Source organism: Astyanax mexicanus, chromosome 8 (assembly GCF_023375975.1).
Source record: "Astyanax mexicanus isolate ESR-SI-001 chromosome 8, AstMex3_surface, whole genome shotgun sequence".
In the NCBI taxonomy this organism is placed as follows: domain Eukaryota; kingdom Metazoa; phylum Chordata; class Actinopteri; order Characiformes; family Acestrorhamphidae; genus Astyanax; species Astyanax mexicanus.
The window spans coordinates 18,913,073-18,935,026 of record NC_064415.1 but is presented as its reverse complement, the minus strand read 5'-3'; the positions used below and the strand labels follow the sequence as shown (position 1 = coordinate 18,935,026).

General features: G+C 37.4%; 1 protein-coding gene across 2 annotated transcripts in view; it reads right to left on the bottom strand.

The window, feature by feature from the left end:
• Positions 1-4,682: 4,682 nt before the first annotated feature.
• Positions 4,683-21,954, bottom strand: part of hdac8 (histone deacetylase 8) — a 37,300-nt gene continuing 20,028 nt past the window's right edge. For both annotated transcript variants that reach the window (XM_007242012.4, XM_007242013.4), the window contains exons 10-11: positions 16,008-16,113; positions 4,683-6,010 (exon numbers count right to left, since the gene is read on the bottom strand). In XM_007242012.4, coding sequence (XP_007242074.3) covers positions 5,988-6,010; positions 16,008-16,113 — 129 coding nt within the window. In that variant the 3' untranslated portion in view covers positions 4,683-5,987. The remainder of the gene's footprint in view (positions 6,011-16,007; positions 16,114-21,954) is intronic.

The following is a 21,954-nucleotide window of genomic DNA, read 5'->3' as shown; positions in this document are numbered from 1 at the left end:
AGCTCCTTGCTGGCTGTTTATTCCTATAGCAAACACATTAGATTCAGCAGAAACATTAAATACTCATCATTCACACTAACCAGGCTGTGCTGAGTACATCAGAAGCACAGTCAAAACCCAGACAGCACGAAGAAATTGAATAAACGCTTGTTAGGCATGTGTTGGTTTTGTTTGATGACTAAAGATCAACTATTATCTTATTATTTTATGAATAATGATCTTAATCAGAATTTTCACTGTATTTTAAGTCATTTGAACTAAAAATAAGTACAAGAATCATGTCAAGTTTTTTTTTATTTTTAGGTGCAGATTTAGACCACATAAACAGTCTTATTTTACTCATTTTAAGACTTTGTAATTGCTTATTCTAAGAAATCTTACTACGAAAGATTTGTTTTCTTGCTTAATACAAGAATACACATATCCATTTACATATGTTTTGTCCCATTTTTGCCAAAGGATTTTTTGCAGTGTATGATTTCCTTTCATTTATTTTAAGAGGGCTGCACCAGGAGATGTAGGTTATGCTACAGGATGTAAACAGTGGTTTTTAATAAAGTTCTTGTGCACTTTTAAAGTTCTTAATGCCTTGTTTTAAATGTCAGGGCTCTCTGGATTCTACCATTGAGGTGTGGAGCTACTTTGAGCCAGGATAACAGTGTAAAAAGCGATTTATCTGCAGGGGCAAAAAATATGCCCCATTAAAACCCATTCTAGCCTGTTTGGACAAAATGCCCAACATTGCTGGATCTCGGAACGCTGCGGTAGAACGGAGGTGGGCTATTCAACAAATGTTGGTACGCTTTATCATGTTTTACTACAACCAAGATCAATTTCATACTGGAGTTCTCCTTTAAAGCACATTAAGCTTTCTTGAATGTTTCTCTAATCACCTTAATTGGGTTCCTCCACAGTTTTACATTAAAGAAGCCCTAAAAGTTCATCAAGGCACCGAGGAAATCAATGCTGTTGTACACTGTTTTATCTTCATTAACTTGTTTCAGCTTTAACCATATAAACATGCAGTATGGCAACGTATTTATAATTTATTATATTGAACCACAATATCAGTATCAAAGTATCAGAGACAGATGGATTCATTCAAAACACAACCATGACTGACAAGTGAAAAACGAGGAAGGCTTTTAAATAATCTCTACCCAGTTTAGACTGAGAGCCCGCCAAAAATCCTTATTTTCTCTGTAGTATAAGCTTCTGGTTTACGTTGAGGTCATTTATCTCAGTATTGTCAGTGAACGGCTGGCTGTTGGTGCTCCTGCTCCTGTTAACAGGCTGCATCTGGTGCCCAGCCATTCATTCATCAGCACACTCCGCATGTAGATCAGGAGGAGGCAGGCGGCTGCAGGAGCAGGGATTTCCTTCAGCCCTCTGGGGAACAGCATGCAAATGAGACAAACGGTCCCTGATTTACCGTTTAGATGTAAAGGAAAGAGAGGAGGACTGCAGCAGTGCTGGAACAAAACCCTGAGTGGTATAGTGGTGAATCAGAGCTGCAGGGCTGTTTATATGGGAGCATGTTTTACCTCACTGGACTGATTGATGAGGTAAACATACAGACCTGTATATCAAACTCTACCCACAAGCTGCACTGTTGTGTTTTAGAGCTATCAGTCTCACACACCTGTATGAAGAAATGTTTTATTGGATTTAAAGAAATATTTAATGACTTTCTATAAATGTAAATTCACCTCCACCACCTTCTTTTTACTTTTCATTGCGTTTTTTAATCTATGCTTCAAATATTACCAAAACAAATCGAATTACATTATCAATTTATTGTTTAAAAAATTGTCATTACTGTAATTATTTTCGCAGGTCAACTGTGTTTTGCTTAATTAGGGGAGCCTATGTAAATGATCTATATTGATTGTTTTGGTTTTATTTTATTTGTTTATTACTTGTGTATTTAAGATATTTAAACATAATATTCAAAATATTCAAAATAATATTCAAATTGCAATGTCTGAATGTACTTAATTATAAAATGTAAATTGCTCTATAAAAAGTGTAATTGCATTATTAGGGTATTATCATTATATCAGTGGCAATTATTGTTCTTAAAATTACAACTTTGTTTATCGTAATATCTATTTATATATGTTTTTTACTTTACTGAGCTGAGTGACTGAGGTAAACTCACAGGTCTATTATATAACACTCACAAAGATATAACACTCTACCCGCAAGCTGCATTTTACGAACTTATACGATTAACGAGTCTGTTTGTGTCTGGTGAGAAGTGTAACGTTCTGGTTCAGGTCAAACAGGGCGGGGCTTCAGGAACACCAGATGAACACTTTGCATAAAATACGTTGGGAAGTCAACAGAGGAACATGACGAGCAGGTGCGCGCGATTTGGCGCGTGCGTGCGTGTGTGTGCGCGCGCGCGCTCAAGTGAACAATGCAGAATGCTGCTAAGGTCAATAGGAAGGAAGTTCCCTCTTTTCACTTTATAACAAAATGTAAACAACACACACTTTACTGGAGCCTGAACACGGCGGAGGATTTATGAGAGACATTTTGTTTTAAGCCTGGCGTGTTTTAATGACTTAAAAGATTTAATGTCATATACATTTGTGTCAGTAATGAACTAATACAATATAAAATACAACTTTACTTCCAGTTGTGCAGTTTGTAGTGAAGGATGGTCAAATTGAACTGAAGAGACAAGTTTCTCAGACCAAGATTAAGCAAAACTAACAGAAAAAGTTGTGGAAAATTAATGAATGTTAATTTTCAATCACTAGTGCGCATTAAAACAACATTGATCTCTGACATCAGAATTTATTTATTTGTGCACATGATTTTTGTGTTAATTCAACATTGATTTAACGTTAGGGTTCTAAATGTATTGTTTGAATTAAACGTTTCTATTGTTATAGCTTGTACGGTGTTCTTGCAGTGTAGAAAGTGACATTTAAATAATAATAGTTAAAATTATAACTATTATACCACTGTTTGTTCTGACCCTGCAATGTGACTGGCTGAGAGGCATTCTATGAGTGCCATTATTAGCCAGTAATGCACCATAACCAAAGCTCTTCCTGTATTACTCCGCCACATACAGCAAGCCTAGCAAAAAAGCAGCACTTACAAGCCAAACAGCGCAGCTACACACGTAGCAGCAATGGAACAATTTGAACTCGTGGAGTGTTTAAAACCAAACAGATCATATTTCAATTTCGCAAAATATTTCAATAAACAGCGGTAATCGAACTGTAGTATAATCGCAATAATACAAATATACGCAAAGCAATGCCAATACTACAGGTTATAGCTCTCATGTATTTTTGCTTAAATTGAGCATGGTGAGAGTAGAAGAGCCTATACCTTTCAAAACCTTTAAAAAAAATAATAATTCTCAATCAGAATCTCAACACTAACTAAAGATTGTTTTTAACATTACATTAAAATATGTAATGCAACCAAAATTAAATTGCTTATTCAATATTCTTTGCTACCAGGAAAGCCTTAAAAATCAGTTTTATAAATGGTGAAATTTGATATTAACTCTGCTTTTATTGGCTGTTTTTTGTCTCCAAGTCAACTTACAGGAGCTATATAGCAGCTGCAGCTTAGCTAGCTGAAAACACTGTAGCCAGTTGGCTCAATTTTACTTTTAACCTATCAACTGCTCGCTATATGACATCTATAAAACAAACTACACTGTACAAAATATGCTCGTAACATAATAACCAGATAAAGGCTGGTTACACACTTCAATAAGGGATGAGACTGCTGCCAAAATTAACACATATATTTTTTATTTTTCCTGAACCGGCTTTACTGGCTTCCCCATGCCCTGTGTTAGCTTTTAGCCTTTTTTTGTATTCTATCTTCCATATTCTCCCTCTGAAAGTAGAGGTTTCTGCACATTTCGAGGACATAAAGGTAATGAGCCAAGATCATTGTGAAACAGTTGTGGAGGTTTTGGAATTGACCTGTTTTATGGCTCTGTTAATACTTTACACATTCAGCTTTTGAAGATAAACACACAACAGTGTTTAAGGTTCACATTATTATTTTACGTCCATGTAGTGGAACTCTCAATACTTACCGGTAACTGTGACAATGTAAATACAGTTTTCCATTCTAGGGCGCCTTTAAAGATAGTATTGAAAACAGCTTTACTTTAGTGGAAAAAGACAGGTTGAAAATACTAATAAAAAATAAACAGGCACAGTTTATGGCCAACAAAACCACACAAATGTAGAATAAATGTAGAATACTTACTCCATACCGCTAAGAAGCTGACCTGTTTGTCAGGAGAGAATGAATAAAGTTATTTAATTTCTCCTGAAGCTGAGCTTTGAATAAGGATGTGAAATGCGGAGTAGGAGCGGCACACTGTGGGTTTTAATCAGTGTAGCTTCATAAACTCGGTCACGTCCTTTCGTCTTTAATTCGCACGTTTTACGGTCTTCCCTTGGCAGGATTGATCCATTTATGGGATTGAAACGATGTAAGCCCCATCTCTCAACGCTAATAAAGCACTTAATGAATCACACTTGCAGTGGCACACAGAGAAACCACAGCCACTGGGAGAACTATTAAGATCACAGCAGAGGAAAAACACTCTGCTGCTCCACATATGGCAAAAAAAAATCTGTGAAGCGTTCAGGGGGACAGCAAGCAAAGGAAACAAGACAGACCCACAAGAGTTGGCTTTTGAATTTTATTAACAATGCAATATTTACAGTGAAATGTCAAAAATTCACAGAGAAAACTGTTTTGCTCCAACAAACAGAGGCCAGAACAAAAAAAAACAATACATTTATATCATACAGAACTGCTTGTTCCTTTAGATGGTGGCTTGAAACTGTTAAAACTGTTATTTGGTCATTTTGCTCCAAGGAATTTGTCTTTGTCAACATCGTAAAATGATGACACAGGCTATTAATGCAGGTGGAGATATAAACAAATGAAGGTTACAGTATTTGTTAATGTGAGTCATGTGGGTCTTCTTTTATGTGGGTCTTCTTTTATCAACCCCTTCCAAATATGGAAGGCTAATTACCCCACCCTCTCTCATTAGATCTCCCCCATCAATAGAAGTGTGAAGACTACCAAATGCCTACACCAACACATGTAAAGTCAGCCATCGCCATTTTTTTTTGTTTTAACTATTACTAATGCAGCATTACTGGGTAGTCAAATACATAAGCTGACAGACAGAGAGCTGTTCTGACCAACATCACACTAGGAGTAATGTGGGGATAGAGTGCCATCTACCCACCCCTGAAAAAGCAAAGCCAATTGTGCTCGCTCTGACTCCGGCTGCTGATAGTGAGGATTTAAATCAACTATGCTAGGATCATTGCGGCAGTGCCTTGGAGCTGTTCTTCCACTTTCCATAAGCATGTTTGGCTGGTGCAGTGTTTGCTGAACATGTATATATGAGCTTGAGTGTATGAGCTGGCAATTCCAGTAAGACAGTGACCGGTTTACCCCAGGGAACGTGTAGCTGCATAACATTAAATGGGGTCATATCCCTGAAGACAAAGCAATACACCAAGCACTTACTCCATGCTGGACTGCATTTCTCCAGTGTGTCTATAAAAAGGACAACAAGTGGCAAATAATAAAAAAATGAATAGTGGTTACAATATTAAAATAACCAAGTATAAAAATAAAAAAAGAAAGTTGTGACATACTATAGCTTAGATGTGTTTAAGTTTAAGGCCTTTTTTTTACCCATCTAAGAAAGGCCATGAAGGAAAGGAAGTAAAGAAAAAAAACACAATAATAAAAACTCCTTTGAGTTTCTGACCGTTCGCCCTCTGACCCCCTTCAAGTCGAAACTCTCAAACGGGGTAACGCAGGCCCACTCGTTTTCCCATCAAAAAAAAATCCTTGGAAACATTCAAGTAATGTTTTCCAAAGCTCCCCTCTGGCGATGGCTCCCACATACTGTCTTCATTAGGAGCGCAGGGCCTGATTTGGAAACATGAGCTTAGAGCCCACTCCTAAACCACATTCTTCAGATTCCCTGTAAACAAGAGGAGATGGAGAGAGAGAGAGAGGCAGAGAAGAAGAGAGAGGAGAAAATGAATCATTATAAGAAAACATTTAGATCAAGATTTACGATGACGGCACACCAACTCAGACAGAGCAGTCAGAAAGAGAGAAAACACCCCTCTCTCTATCTCTCTCTCTCACTCTGTCTCTCGCTCGTTTATACTGGTGTTGTTGGACTAGTGAAGACTTCTTCCTGACTTCTGTAGAGCTGTAGAAATAACACACCTACACCTAAACCCACACTTAACCCAAACATCGCTCACCAAAATACAATCACCGTCTCAGAAACCTCAATTTCAATACGTCTGTCAAACATCAGCCCAAACATTTCATTCAGCTACGGTAGGAAATCTCTTATTATGGTCAGTGTGGTTAGTAGCACGGGTGAGATCCTTTAACCCCTCAGCTCTGACTCACACACACACTTTCTCAATCAGAGCACAAATCTGACTTCAACTCAACCTGACGTTTCATGTCCAATAACATCATGACCACTCCAGCCATAATGGGATCAACAGCCACTTGGGGGGGAAAAACAAACTCTTTAAGAAAAACCACCAAGAACATTTCCATGGAGGATTCTTTTAAGACCCATTTTAAGAACCAAAATGAGATGTGAACATTTTTGAAAGTACAAGCCCAGACCACAGTAACAGACAGTATAGAAGTACAGAAAAAGTACAGAAATTGCAAAGATGGGCAGAGAATCTACAATTGGTCAACAAAAGCTGAAACAATATTAGAATCTTTCTCAGTTTTTTTTTTTGCGAATTTCATTAGGAAGAAATATAGTGCATAAATAGCAAGTGTGTTAGAATTTCTATTCTTTATACAGGATCAGTAGCTATCAATGACTGATATGAACACATTGGCAAGGGAATAATAATAGGTAAACCTTTGTCAAGCCCTAAAGTACAGAGTTACATTAACAAATGCCACTTAATCATTTACTGTGCCAAACAGAAAACAGAATATTATCTTATTCATGGCTAGAAGTGGTGTCAATTTATTTATGCCCTAATGCATTCTCTGGATGGACAATCAGACAGTGAAAAGGTAAATTGTCATAAGACAAATCAGTATTTAATTAAAAAAACAACAGTAATACCTGAACCTGAACACTTCTTTTATTGTGCTTTTGACTCCCATTAAAATGTATAATAACAAAAAACAGTGGTGTTGTTTGTCACTATTTAGCACATCTACATAAAATAATTATATAAATAACAAAAATAATATAAAAAGAAATGAATAAAACATGTTATGAACCAAGTAAAAAACACACACACACACATACTACACACATTGCACAGGCATGGACATGGTTTTAGAGAGTATGAGTACTGGACCAGCTGGCCTGCAGTCCTGACCTTCTGACCTCTTTAGAAAAGAACACATGGAACATTTTGAAACCAGAAAAATGTGACAACAACAACAGCACCGTACTGTTGCGCAACTTAAAACATGTTTGCAGGAAGAACGGAACAAATTATCACCTGAACACTTCATTTCTTGGCATCCTGGTTGCCTTTTAAGCAATGTCAGAAGTAACAGAAACATTACAAAGTGATGAATGTTTTACTGTCCCAACTGTTTTGGAATTGTGTTGGAATGGCTTGCAGTTGCAGACCTAAAATAAAGAAATAAATGCATATAAACCAATTAAGCTATTAATAATAATAAAAAAATATATATCTTTGGACTGGCTGCAATAAAGTTAAAGTCAAAGTAAATGTAAGAAATACGTTAAATAGTCGATTTAGTGCAGCTATATTTAGAAAAAGTGTTCAGCACAAAAGCTGATCCTGCTGACAGGATTTCAAAGCAAAGCTCACACCTTTTGACAATGCAAATTGCAAGGTTGTCACATTTCCTAAGGAAGCAAAAAGCCATGCAAATGTCACTGCATGTAAATCGCCATCACTCTAACCTCCAATTGTGATTTGCATGACATTGTCCCCCTTAACATGCAAACACTTCACACGTGTTAAAGAGGACATCCCTTTCGTCCAGAACAGATGGTGTTTTGATAACATTAAGGCTGTCAAAACAATCAAAAGCGGCCAACCAAGCTGACGCGGAGCTAAAGTCACTTTGGAGAATTTAAATCCAGTCTTAAAAAAAGGGAAATGCTTTCAACGTGCGACTGTGTGCGATTCTGCGGGTCCACATAAAGGAGCGGCGCATTCTGTTCCTTATTACTGACATGTCATGCTTCGAGTGTAAATTTCCAGGGCAGCTGTTTGAGGCTGGGAGACAATATTAATTACAGAGACTGTAAATTCCTTCAGCTTTGGTGAAACATTGTTTTTATGACTTCGAAATGTGTGGTAACATTCACTCTTGCATGTGTTTGTGTGTTTCATTAGTCACTTCAGAGGGGCTTTTAGATCAGTGTGTGTCTTAGCCACCATTGGCCAAACAACATTCAGTTTTTTTATGCCAGAGCTCTCTGATTAAGAGTTACAAACTGAATGACTAGACCAATCAGAACTTTCTGAACAGCTTTGAGCTTCCTCTCTCTTTTTTAAGCCTTTTAAGTCCTTTTAACACAAAAGGCATCTACTAAAACAGCAACTAATGACACATAGATTCATGTATTTGTGTATCTACAGTCAAAGGCTGGGAGTTTAACTGAATTAATGTAATTAATCAAATAACGTTTTTTTCACGGTTTAATGTGACTTTAAAATGAAGTAATCATGATCATGCACATCTTTACATATATACTCTGCCTGAAACAGCAGATATGGTTGTGCTATAGTAAAGAAACATGTAAATATCTTGTATGTGGCTTGTTTAGGTTATTTTTGCATATGTATATAACATATACAAAACATATAATTTTATATTAGTTCAATATAAAGGTTCATGTTCATTTTAAGAACAAAAATCACAAAAATATAAACATGTTATAAAAATGAATTAATCAAAAATGTTTTTCCCCCCACTATTGCAGAGCCCTTCTATAGTCTATAGTGTTTGTGTGCAAATTAGGGCTGCAACTATTATTTAGGTAGTTGATTAATCTTTGCACTTTTCTGCATTTGACTTATTGACTTGTTCTTAAATACATTTTTCTTAAATAATAGGTATGTGCTTCTTCTGTTTTGCAATGTCAATTAACATAATTCGGAAGGAACAGATTTTGCTCATTCAAATAGCCTGAAAAGTTTTTTAAAAAGCTCACTGCTTACTAAAAAAACAGGTTTAAATCGGGTTCAGGCTTATAATGACAGTTTATGTGTCGAGTCAGTCTGATTTTTTGGCCCAATCTCAGCTCCACCACAGACACACAATACAAAATGTTAAGTTTATATTTTATATGTTTTGTGTGGAGTGGGATTGAATAATATTTCTAAAAAAGTCTATGCAAAATGTGTTGGAGCGAAGGCATCCTGAACAGAGAATAAAGCAACAATGGCTGAAGGAGGCGAGGCTGAAGGGAGAAGTGGGGGATTTAGTGCAATGCCTAGAGGCAAAAAGGATCATAACCTTTACAGAACCTTTAAAAGACAAGGAAACTTCCATTTGTTGCCTATCTGTCAAAATATGGGACTGGCACAATCAATAAAAACAATCAAATGCACCTTGCTCCTTGCATTTGATTATTCCTAGAATTTACTTCATAATGATCTCTTGGCAGTCTTCTTGGTGTCTGGGGTTTTGACTTGCCTGTCTTATCAGCATATGAGCATTTCTATCCAAGAGTTTTCTAAATAAGATTAAATTTACTGAAAAAAAAAGCAACAAGAACAAAACAACAAGCCTGTGAGAAGTGGTCTCAGCTTTTGTTGGTGCATCATTTCCTGTCTTTCCACAGTGGATTCAAACATCTAGTTTTAATTACACCGCCATGCTGTAGGCCTACAAGATCAGGCCAAAGCAGAGAGGAATCTAAACTGGTGCAGAATACGATAATCAGGGTCAGTGGGCATGACCATGTGTGGTGTTTAGACGCTTTTTGTTCTGCCTCTTTCTCTCCTCTCTCTTATTGAGCCTAATGCGAGGCTCAGAATCTCGTAAATGTTCCCCAGATGTGCTTGGAAACTCCGGTAATGCGCAGCGACCGCGGGCCTCGCCATTTATTACCTGCCTTAATCAATCGCAGTTCTTCAAGGAAACATGCTGCCATGTTGTTGGCTACACGAACGCCACAGAGTGCTGGAGAGCATTAACTGCTCGCCAAGTGCGAGTAAAGTACGATGATGCTATGGGCATGAACTCATCCCGGTGCCACTGGAGTGAATTCAGGTGGGAAATAAATAAGGTCCTTTATAAACCTACTTGCAAAGGCAGTGTAGGCGAAGATGGCATAAATAAGATCACAAACAAATCACAGATCAAAACCTACCTCTGAGGATTTGTAATTAAAATATGACTCAGTTGATATAAGCTGTAGATTTTGGCAGCACATGCAAAGAGCTCTAAACACCAGCAAAAAGCAACTTGTATTCTTTCCAGAAAGCCGTTGGAAGAGTGTCAGATGGTATGACACAGAACGTGGTGGTGAAATATGCACACCACAATAACGAATACAAACCTTCTGACACCACTCCAGTTGGCTTTCATTTTGATGGACTCCATGACCTCATGAGGTGAAAAACACTCTTAAAACTCAGCTAAACGATTCTAAACTGCTCTTGGCTTGGGTGCTTGGATGTATATATCACGGAAAACAGGAGAGAACCTTAACATCTTGTGCTTTAGAAGATCTGTCAGCCTCAAACATCTAATCCAATCCATCTTAATGGAAGCACAAGTAGTTCTTCTACGGCATCTCTCTGAATAACTTGTTTTGGCACCTTCAAGAGTGAAAACTAACCAACTCTTCTTCTTCTTCCAACCCTGTGGATAGTTCTTCCTTGCCAAGTACAGCCTCGTCAAGCAGCAATGCACTATTCTTTAGAAAAGCTCCCAGATTTGTCTGCGGTTTCCATGGGTGGGGATCGTCAACGATAGGCACGCAACACTGCCAACCTACTGTAGTGGGCACACAGTGGCCAGCTGTTACACCACATCCTGTTCTCCTGGCACAGGAGAAGCTGGTGCTGTGAGAAAGAGTTCCAGACCCATATGGTGCCCGCCGAGGGCATGGATGAGGTCTGACAGAGCTACAACATTTTATTGATCAAACACTGAGGGTATCCAACCAACCATCTCATGGGTAGTCCTCCACCCTCCCACTCAAACTCACCCATTCCTGTTGCTAGGTGTTGCTGTGCCCACTCATAACCCGGCAAATACAGTATTTTCTTCACACAAAACGCTCCATAAACTGAAAACAATCACCAAATTAAAATGGGCACCGATATAAAAGCTTTACAATGAGCAAAAATGCCATACAACACATGTTTATGTTGTATTTAAAGCTGCTTAAATAGCCACCTCCTGCATAACCAGCCTTAAAACTCCTGAATATGTCTTTACAGACATTGGCTATGTCAAAGCAGCCACAAAGTCGTCTAAATATATCACATAACTGCATCTGACTATACAAAGACATACAAGTGCATACAGTGCAGAGCCTAATCCAAAAAAACTAAAACTGACCCAGGGTCAGAACTCCTCTGTCTACTGTCCACCAGTGACCTCTACCAATGGAAAGAGCAAGCTGACTCCAGATCTGTTATAATGGGATACTTACAACATTCAGCATTCCTAAAGCTGGGAGGAGGCACCTCAAATCAAGGCAGGGCAGCAGCCTAAGCCCTTTTTAATTAGTCTCTGGTGGTATGGCAGAGAGGGTGCATACACACTCTACACAAGCTACACATACCATATGGGTACTAAAAATAAGTACAGACTAAAGGCCCTGTACACATGTATCTGGATAATTTTAAAAACACAAGGTTCTGTCTGCGTTTTGGTGTCTTATGCACAGGAAAATGGCTTTTCGAAAACGCTCTGTTAGATGGAAATAGCTCCTTACTTACTATATAATGAACTATAAGTTATACAAACACACTTGTCTTAATACATATAGCACTAGATTTCACATTTTGTGGTTTGTGTGAAATTTGCGATTAAACCTCATTTTTTTTCCTTTCTTCTTTGTGGTTTGTTGATATCTCTCTCAGAGCTAGCATTTTCATGCAAGCATGTTCATCTCTGTGTGGAAGATGAAGAGAAATCTCAGATTTAAAAAATATCCAGACATACACAGACAATCCTAACTCTCATAGATGTTGTCCTCCTCTTTATCTTTAAGCATTTTGCCCTTTTATTGGTTTTGCTCTGAAATAATAGATAATTATGGCTATAAAATCTATTGGATATAACTGCCCTTACCCAGAGAATAGTGATTGTCCTGCTCAAACATAACTACCATAAAGGATATGTTTCAGCTATGCCATAAAAGAATCACTGTTGGTGTCATAACAAATATTTTTTATAGCAACATGACTAGAACATATGAGTGTGAACAACCATTTAATTGGAAAAAGGAGCTTTACATCAAATGATACACACACTTATATTACATAACATAACATTACATTTAGCGGACGCTTTTCTCCACAGCGACTTATAAATAATGATGTACATTAGCAATAGAGGACATAGAAGTTCAGCGCAAGTTAACTTCTGTAGTTAACTAAGTTAAATAGCTATAGCATAGCTAAGCTAAGAAAACAAAACTAAGTTTTTTTTTTAAAGTCAAATGAGCGCTGGATGTTAATCTACACAGACTTCTCTCCTGAAAACTGTTTATTTGGGTAAGTAAAGCACTTTCCTTTTTATTTACACTAAGCTTAGATTCCCAAGAGCATTAGCATTAGCGGCTAACTGCCAACACTTAGAGGGTAATGCTGCTCTAACAGTGCTAGCCTGGGTTAGCAGCAGACTACAAGTCGATAATACTCACCTCTAAAGGGCAAAAGAGCTAGTGCTTAGCAGCTAATGCTAATGCTACTCCAGACACGGTGCTGGAGAACTAAACTGAAACTCCTTTGTAACGCTGTACTTCAGCGAAGTGGCTTTACTGCTCCATACAACCTGACTGGTAAAATTCAGACATTAGGCGCACTGGATTATAAGGTACTCTGATGATTTTTGGCAAAAAAAAAATAATTTAAGTGTTGCCTTATAGTGCAAAAAACACATTAATTGTTGTAAATGAGCATGGACATGATATATCAGTAGATTTACAGTGTTCAACATGTTTGCCACCTATTTTGTGACATGGTCAAAATGATTGAAATCTTGTATTATAAGAATTAGAATAAATCACATTAGTATGCATGCACACTAACAGCAGCTCAGCTCAGGACAAAAGGCCAAGCAAAACATGAAGCAGAGCTGATTCTTCGTCAACTGATGTTTCAAAGGAGCCAGTAATACAACTGGTACCAGATTCCAGTTCCTTCTTCAAGGAGATGAACTAGTGACCTCTGAATGACCTTTACATTAACAGCTTAGATCTAAGGCTTGTCCTCAGAGTGAGTGTAGACCTTAACCAGATGTGGGCCAAGAGAAACTAACACACATGGAACATGGTACTGTATCATATTCATAGACTGAATTGAAGCTGGAGCAGACGATACTCAAAGTTTTGAATTATGTTCTTCATTTGACTTTTTCTGCTCTGAATAAGTTTCCAGTTTCATTTTCCTCCGACATTTGGATCACATCCCCTCCAAAGCCTGAACCCCAAACGGCCAGGGTGGTTCTGGACAGGTCACACCAGTCCCACAGGGAGTGAGGTGGTGAAGACAAGAGACCACAGTGATGTTTGTCACCCATCACACACACAGACACACACAGACACACACATACAGCTTTTCACAGGAGACCAAAGCTTCAGAACACATTCCTCCCTCACATCACAGTACAGGTTAAGCACAGGACAGAGAGTGAAACCCAGACTGGTTTTATACATAAAATGTACCTCACATGCTCTTACACATTAAAGACATGCAGCTCTCATGGCTGCACAATATGGAGAAAATATTAATGTGTGTTTATTTTGTTATGTATTATTAGGGTTGGGTTATATGATAAATACAGATGAATTCAAAACTGTTCTACACAAGAAAAATACAATACTGTAACACAGCAGATTAACATCTATGCGTAATTTACTTCCATAATTTACAATATGGAAAAAATACTAATGTAATTATTTTGTTACAAATTATTAGGGCTATAACTTAAATATAGATAAATTCAAGCCTGTTCTATACAACAAAAATACAGTAATATCGTAATAAAATAAAAATAAATAAACAAATAAAATAAGCATAGTAGACACTCACACAAGCCAGATATTGTTTCCGAAGAAGTCTTAAGGGGTAACTACACTCTAAGACTTTTTTTTTTTTTTACAATAATAGCTGAAATGTGTTCAGCAATAATACAATATTCCAGCTCTGCTTTAAATGCTTCAAAAATAGAAGTATTAACAGCAGTTAGATATTTGATCAGATTTAAAAAAAAATTACCAAATAAAAAAATGTATGTTTTTTATTGTACTTTTATTATAAAATCTACAACAGCAGATTAGCCACAATGGCTAACGGCTAACTGCCGATGCTAACTGTTTTTCTGAGCTGAGTTTGACATAATATGTGGATAATATCTTTATTTTATGTAATGTAGTTTCCTAGTTATAATGTAGGCCATTATTATTATGAAGGTCAGACACTCAGCATCAAATCCAAGTCAGATCCAACTAAATTGAAGTATAATGACAAACCAGATAAATAGATTAATTTTTTTGATAATGAGATCTATGGCATTGTGTAATCCAATCTGACATAACTGAGCACAATAACAGCTAGTCATCAGCCAAAACAGACACAGAGATCTAAAACGGTGAATTACAGACAATACACAACCACAGCATCTTTAGAGCTTTCCGTCTACAAAAAATAAGGTACATAACCTGCCTCTGGTGGATTATATGTTCTCATGGAACATAAGAACATCATACATTTTATATCATGCAAGGAATTAACCACAGTGTTTAACTAAAATAATATACATAGAATAATCATGCTGCTACACTGATTGCACAGTAAAAGGTTTTATGTTTAAAGGGAAGTGTTTATATGTTTTAATCTTTTTGGGTCAAACAGAACTCTGCATTGCAGTCTTTGCCCTGTGCTTACTCTCAATGTAAATTAGACACCCAGACACCATCAATACAACTAATCAATAATGTCATGTCCACTGCCAACTATTTCTTATTTTTTAAATTATTGACACTTTTAATAACGTCTATGATGCAGTTCTAATTGATTAAATCTCAGTAATCAGTAATGCCTGTGTTGTCAATTTTTTATTTTTTGAACACTGTGATTACAATGACCAATTAATGTGATCACATGGAGGTTGCATTAGTGCAAATTTCTCAAAGGCAAATATTATGAAAATAATTAATGGACAATAAACTGTGCAGCTCCAACAGGTACATAAAACAGCCTGATTCCAGCTCCAAACACAAGACAGATGGAGCAAATTTAAGACAGCATGAAAGAGAGAGTGTATGTTTGTAAGTAAATCAATCGAGTTTGGTTTGAGCACATTCCCTGCGCTCTCTGGAGGCGCATTCAGGTTCCTCCCAAAGCCATGTTTATTTACTTTCTGATTACTAGGGACATCAAAGATAGACAGATATTTTCCCTCTTTTTATTTGACTGCAGAGGAGCGTTTTGGTGCTGGTGGTGGTTGTGGGGGGCTGGCCAGGGTTAGTTTAGGGGGGGTTCCCTGGAGACCACAATGAGTCTGAAGGAACAGCTGGTTGAATGAATGACATATGGGAAAGAGGCATTACGCCATCCAGCCAATCATCAGTGACTGTCTAAATAAACAGACCGATGCTCTGGACATTATAATTAGTTCCTTTGAACAGGCCAAAGTAACCCCATCTGTGGAAGTGGCATGGTGCTGGAGAATGCAGCGAGGGTGTATTGTGGGCCTGTTACATTTGTGTGTGGTGACGCTCTGGTTGTCATCATGACGATTACCTTTGATGGTGCTGATGACCCGCTCCAGTTGCTGGCTCTCGTTGCGGTCGGGTCGGCAACTCGGGCTGATCTCCAAGGAATAATCTGGACCATATTCCGTAAAAAACTGCAGGAGGAACAAAACAACAACCAGAGTTTACAAATCAGACCAGAACAAGCCAAAAACAAAGCATGTGCACCAGGCTGATTAAATACATCATATTTTTCTAACAGTGCTGTTAAACATTATGTTGCTCAATGTTTCGGATAGTTGAGACAACTGCTGAATAAAAAAAAGTGTATATGAAGCAGCACTGAGGCATGATTTGTGAAGTCAGAAGTATTTCTAAAACTTTGACCCTTGCATATCTTGGCCTTTCCTAATGATTATACTAAACGATAAAGAGACATCCGAAACAAGCTAATAAAGATGCTCAAAATGTAGAAAGATGCTAAAATAGTAAAAGACAGAAATAGCATCCTTAAAGCTCCCTTAGAGACCCCTTAAATTTCTCTGATTTTGCTATTTATAGGTATATGTTTGAGTAAAATAAACATTGTTGTTTTATTCTATAAACTACAGACAACATTTCTCCCCAATTCTAAATAAACCTAATGTCTAATATAACAAAAAAGATGCAGAGCTTTCAGATCTCAAACAATGCAAAGAAAACAAGTTCATATTCATAAAGTTTTATAAGTTTAGAAATCAATAACCCTGGTTTTTAATCACAGTTTTCATGCATCTTGGCATGTTCTCCTCCACCAGTCTTACACACTGCTTTTGGATAACTTTATGCCATTCTTGGTGCAAAAATTCAAAAAGTTCAGCTTTTTTTTCCAGAGCTGTATATTGATTAAAATGTTAAAAGGAATGTTTTGTCTTTAGATGAACTGATTTCTAAGAAGTATAAAGTTACCTATTTAAATATTCACATTAACAATAATTTAATACTGGCAAGCACTTACTACTAAGGCCACGAGGATGAGTCAGACAAACATTTACCCAGCTGGGAGAAAGATTTACATATCAGAGTGCGTATTTCAACACTGGCCTTTTAACATGATATAAAGTTTCTATAAAAAATAAACTCTGGGGTTTTCAGATATTCCTAAGTGGGGAAGTATGCCATTTTTGTATATGATATTATGGGGCGCTTAGGGAATGTTTTCAGTCTCTCTTATTACACACACACACTCACACATACACACACACCCAAGAGCCGGTACTTTCTGACAGCATTTTATATCTTTATTTTTAAAAGCCAGCCAATGAAAATTCAACATTATACTTATGTAATAATACTTAAAAAGCAATAAAACATGTTTTTCAAGTAGAAAATCTTTTGAGAATCTGAAAGACACTGAAGGACAGCTTTGTCTTGTGGAACTATTTAAACTAGACCAGCATCACCGTCATTGTGTGTGTGTTTTTAGCTCAACTCTGCTTTCAATTATCTCCTGCTTGTTTATCCGGCTTGCCTCCGGTCCCAAGGCACCCCAACATGCAAGGATCATAGAACATATGAGTGTGTGTGTGTGTGTGTATGTGTTCATGCACATACAATCTCTCTCGGTATATCTTTCATTCTCTCTCTCTTCCTCCCCCCCACCTCCAACATACTCACGTCTAAATGAGCAAAAGTATCCTTTACAAATACACATTGATGTAAGCATTACCCTATTACGTCTCACTTGCTCAAACACAAACACACATACTACATAAACACTCATACCACACAAACAGACACACACACATACACACACACGGACCCCTCTGGTTTTCCCATGAACTCAAGCTTTCCCAAGCAGATCAAGCTGAGACTGTCCTGTCCGCTTCACCGCGGGACTGTTTGCTTTGGAACACATTAAGTCCACTTTGAACGGCGAGCCGAAACACAGCGACCGCACTTCTGTGTTATTTTTGTGCCTCCTCCATTCGGGGTATATGCATATCTGTTCCCATTAGCATCTTACTATATTTTTGATTTCTTTCCAAGATAACCATAGGGGTTAAAAATGTAAAAACTAAATATGGCTTGTCCTAAATTTAGAGAGGCTCATAAAGGCATATAGGTAACTGTAGGTAACGCATTTAGTTTAGGGGAGCTCCGAGTGGTCCAGTGAACTAAGGTGCTGCCACTATGATCAGGAGATCGCCAGTTTGAATCCTGTTTATGTAGCTTGCCATAAGCTACCGGAGCCCTGAGAGAGCACATTTGGCCTTGCTGTTGCTGGGTGGGTAAATGGCACTCTTTCCCTTTATCACTCTTAGGGTGATGTCAATCAGCACAAGGCGTCTGTGAGCTGATGTATCAGAACAGAGTCACTGCATTTAGTCTAATGCACTAATTAGATGTACTAGATCAGTAATTTTACCAGGATTTAGTCCAGATGCTGGTTTGCCTATTGCAGGTATGTCTGACGTTAGACAGGGGTTAGAATGGGCACTCTGTTTGGTCTGCAGCTACATAGCAGGGTGTGATGAAGAGTGTGTGAAAAGGTTAAATCATCATTAAATAATTTCAGAGACTTGTCCAATAGAATTTGTTGACATCCCACTTTAATGATTTAAATTATTCAACTTCAAACCCCACAAGTCCTGCTGTTTGGATATTAAAAAACCAAACTAATATTGAAAACATGAGACCTCACACATTAACACATTTTTATAAACTATCTTTCCTTAATTGTTGATGTAATCAACCTCCCCATACTATACTATCAGCCCTGAATAAAAAAAGCACACACTTTAAGATTGAGCATGCTCAGTCGACGGCTCTGATTCTCAAAACATCGGATAACCATTAAAAACCATAAAAAAAAAAAACATTGCTATACTAGTTGTGATGGTTTCTGATTAAAAAAATAAATAAATAAAAGGAGGCTAAAAATAAGTCAACCAAGCTGGTTGAAGACATACAGTTATTCATATATACAATTTACGATCAGTTGTACTCTGGAAATATAATAACTACAATCTCCCTTAAATCAGGAAACTTTTAGCAATTGCCAGAAAGACCAAATCAGCCTCAAAATCGGCCCGATTATTCTGTAGTGTGAACTACGTATCAGAGATGTGATGACCCAGTTGTCTGATTATAATGATTTGGCTCATCTTCATGCCTTATTTCTAAAGTATCTTCAGAAAACTGGCTCTTCAGTTACACTCTAAAATAACAGTCCAGACTTTTACACTGGACTGGACTTTTTTTGCATGTAATTTGATCTGTTTTTGGATTTTACAATGCACTAGCTATGTTTTAGTTCAGTGAGATTTTAGAGTTGTGTTGCTGTACTGCTCTTTTAAGGTATTTTCAGTGATTTGAGATCAGTGTAGCTTGTTCCTCTGGAGGTTGTAAACGATGGATTGTTTAGGATAAGTATCTTTACTGTAGAGGCCATGCACTTTTCATCTCCAGTTATTTAAATGAGATGTTTGCTTCCATAATTTGCTGACATGTAAATAAATCCATCTGGATCTTGATTTTTCCCTGTTTAAAAATCTGTCAGGAGTTATCCATCACAGCTGACCAGGAGAAATCATGGCTCGTGTCATAGTGGCTGAAGCCAATTTGACTGCCTGCTCAGTTACACTCAAACATGGTATCCAAGATCTTAACACAGGACTGGAAAGGAAACACCAGTACTTTTGCGTGCAATTTGTTTTACATCCACTGATTGCCTCATCTTAAAGGTCTCAGACCATCGTTTTTTCATTCATTTTAAAATGTCTAGTTGTGGTTTTTATTTGAGTTTTATAATGAATGAACGCCACGTGAGCTGTTTTTTGTAAAAATAAAAAAAATCAAATATATACATTTTTAAAAAGTGCTCCGGTAAGCCAGTATAGCACTGCTTTAGTCTGCTGGAAGAGTGGGGGGGGTGATGGGATTTCGGTTCTTGCTCATGAATATTCATATATGCAAACATATCTGCCCTGATTGGTTAACAGCAAAGTGACACCAGAGAGACAAAGACAATAGTTAGAAACATTTTTAAATAAAAACATTTTTACACTAATAACATGTCATATGTTACTTTACAACATGTGTAATGCCCTGCTAAGTGCAGCTCAGCCACTGACATAGTCTCTGTAAAACACAAAATTCACCGGAGATCCAATGTAAACCTAGTTACTTACACACAGAGGTGGGTAGTTCAGGTCCAGAAAGTAAAAATCCACTCCGGGATGGATTTGTATTTTTAACTAGTTTAAACAAAACTGTTTTAAACATCCATCTACCTATCTCAATTGTACTTGGATTTGTGGATTTTGGGAAAGGACACCTTTAAGTTCAAGTGCTTTGAGTTTAGAGCAAAAACTATTAATGGGCTCTGCTGTTCTAATACTTTTGGAGGAGACTGCATACATAGTACATACAATGTATTTACACTGACATGCCAAATGTCATGGGATAACTGTAGGTAAAAAATGTATCATAAAGTGTTACTGCAGAATGTCCACACATCTATAAGTTGTCAGGTGCTATCTTGTAAGTGGGGATGAACAATGGCCAGCGTGCTAATGGCAAGGTGAGTCTGAGTAGTGTCCGAGAGTGGTGGCAGAGGGATGGGACATTTCATTTCCAAAGTTGGGCATTTAACATTCCTTGATTCTTAGCACCATGTTCTCAGAAATGTTTCCTGTGTGTACCAGGAAAATGTTGTAGAAGGCATTACCACTCACAGTGGACAGTGCAGTGGGTGGTAATGATCGCAACTGGCAGCATCTGGCTAAAACTGTCTCTGCAAACAGCAAGTAAAACGGGCAGAAATTATATCCAGATTCAGTGCAGGTCAATAGAGCACTCTTTAGCTCCAATGGGACATTGCAAAAGTTCCATGACTTTTGGCATGTCACTGTATATACACACACTACTTTACAGGGTTGTAAAAACATATTGTACATTGCTTTAACAACTTTACTTGTTATGTAGAGAAAAGAAGTTAAGACTGTAACTTCCTGCACCTTGTTATCTGAAAATCTAATAAGGGGTAAACCTGTTAAAATAATTTCATCACTCAAGAGATAAAGGTGCACCAAATGAAACCAAAAACAACAAAAAAAACAAGCTCCAATTTCCCTCCCCAACAGCACAGGTTAATGGAAAACCCCAAGAACAATACAGTTAGTACTGAGGTCAAAACCGGGCTCAACATTGCATTGTCTCGTAGACTCTTACTCACCATGAAAGTCAGTTAAATAATCACCTCTTGGCCTTGTAACCCTGACTCCAGAGTCATAACACCACCCCTGCTCCACAGCACACTTCCCCAAGCTTGTTTCCGGCATTTATCCCACTCCAGGAATTGTAGGAGCCAGCCGTTTCCCAAACGGGCTGGCATAGCTTTCCCAGCTTGGCTTAAGGAGAGAGGGCATGTGGCCTTTTGTACTGATCTGCGGTCAGTTTAAGGTTTAAGGGTTTGGTCTTAAAAATGTCAGACTGGCAAGGACAGGAAAAAATGTTATAAATAATATTTTTATTACATCAGTGGTCCTAAATGACAATACTATTGTTTATTACAATTAATGTGGATCAATAAATAAACAATAAGATTTTTTTTTTATTTTACCAAATTGAAAAATCAAGAGGAAGATGGATGATCACAAGCCATCAAACCAAGCTGAACTGCTTGAATTTTTGCACTAGGAGATAAAGGTATCAAAAAGCAGTGTGTAAGACAGGTGGAGGAGAACATGCCAAGATACACGAAAGCTGTGATTAAAAACAGTGTTCTTCTACCAAATATTTATTATTATTGATCTCTGAATCTTTATGAATATGAACTTGTTTTCTTTGCATTATTTGAGGTCTGAAAGCTCTGCATATTTTTTGTTATTTCAGCCATTTCTCATTTTCTGCAAATAAATGCTCTAAATGACAATAGTTTTATTTGGAATTTGGGAGAAATGTGGTCTGAAGTTTACAAAATAAAACAACAATGATCATTTTACTCAAACATA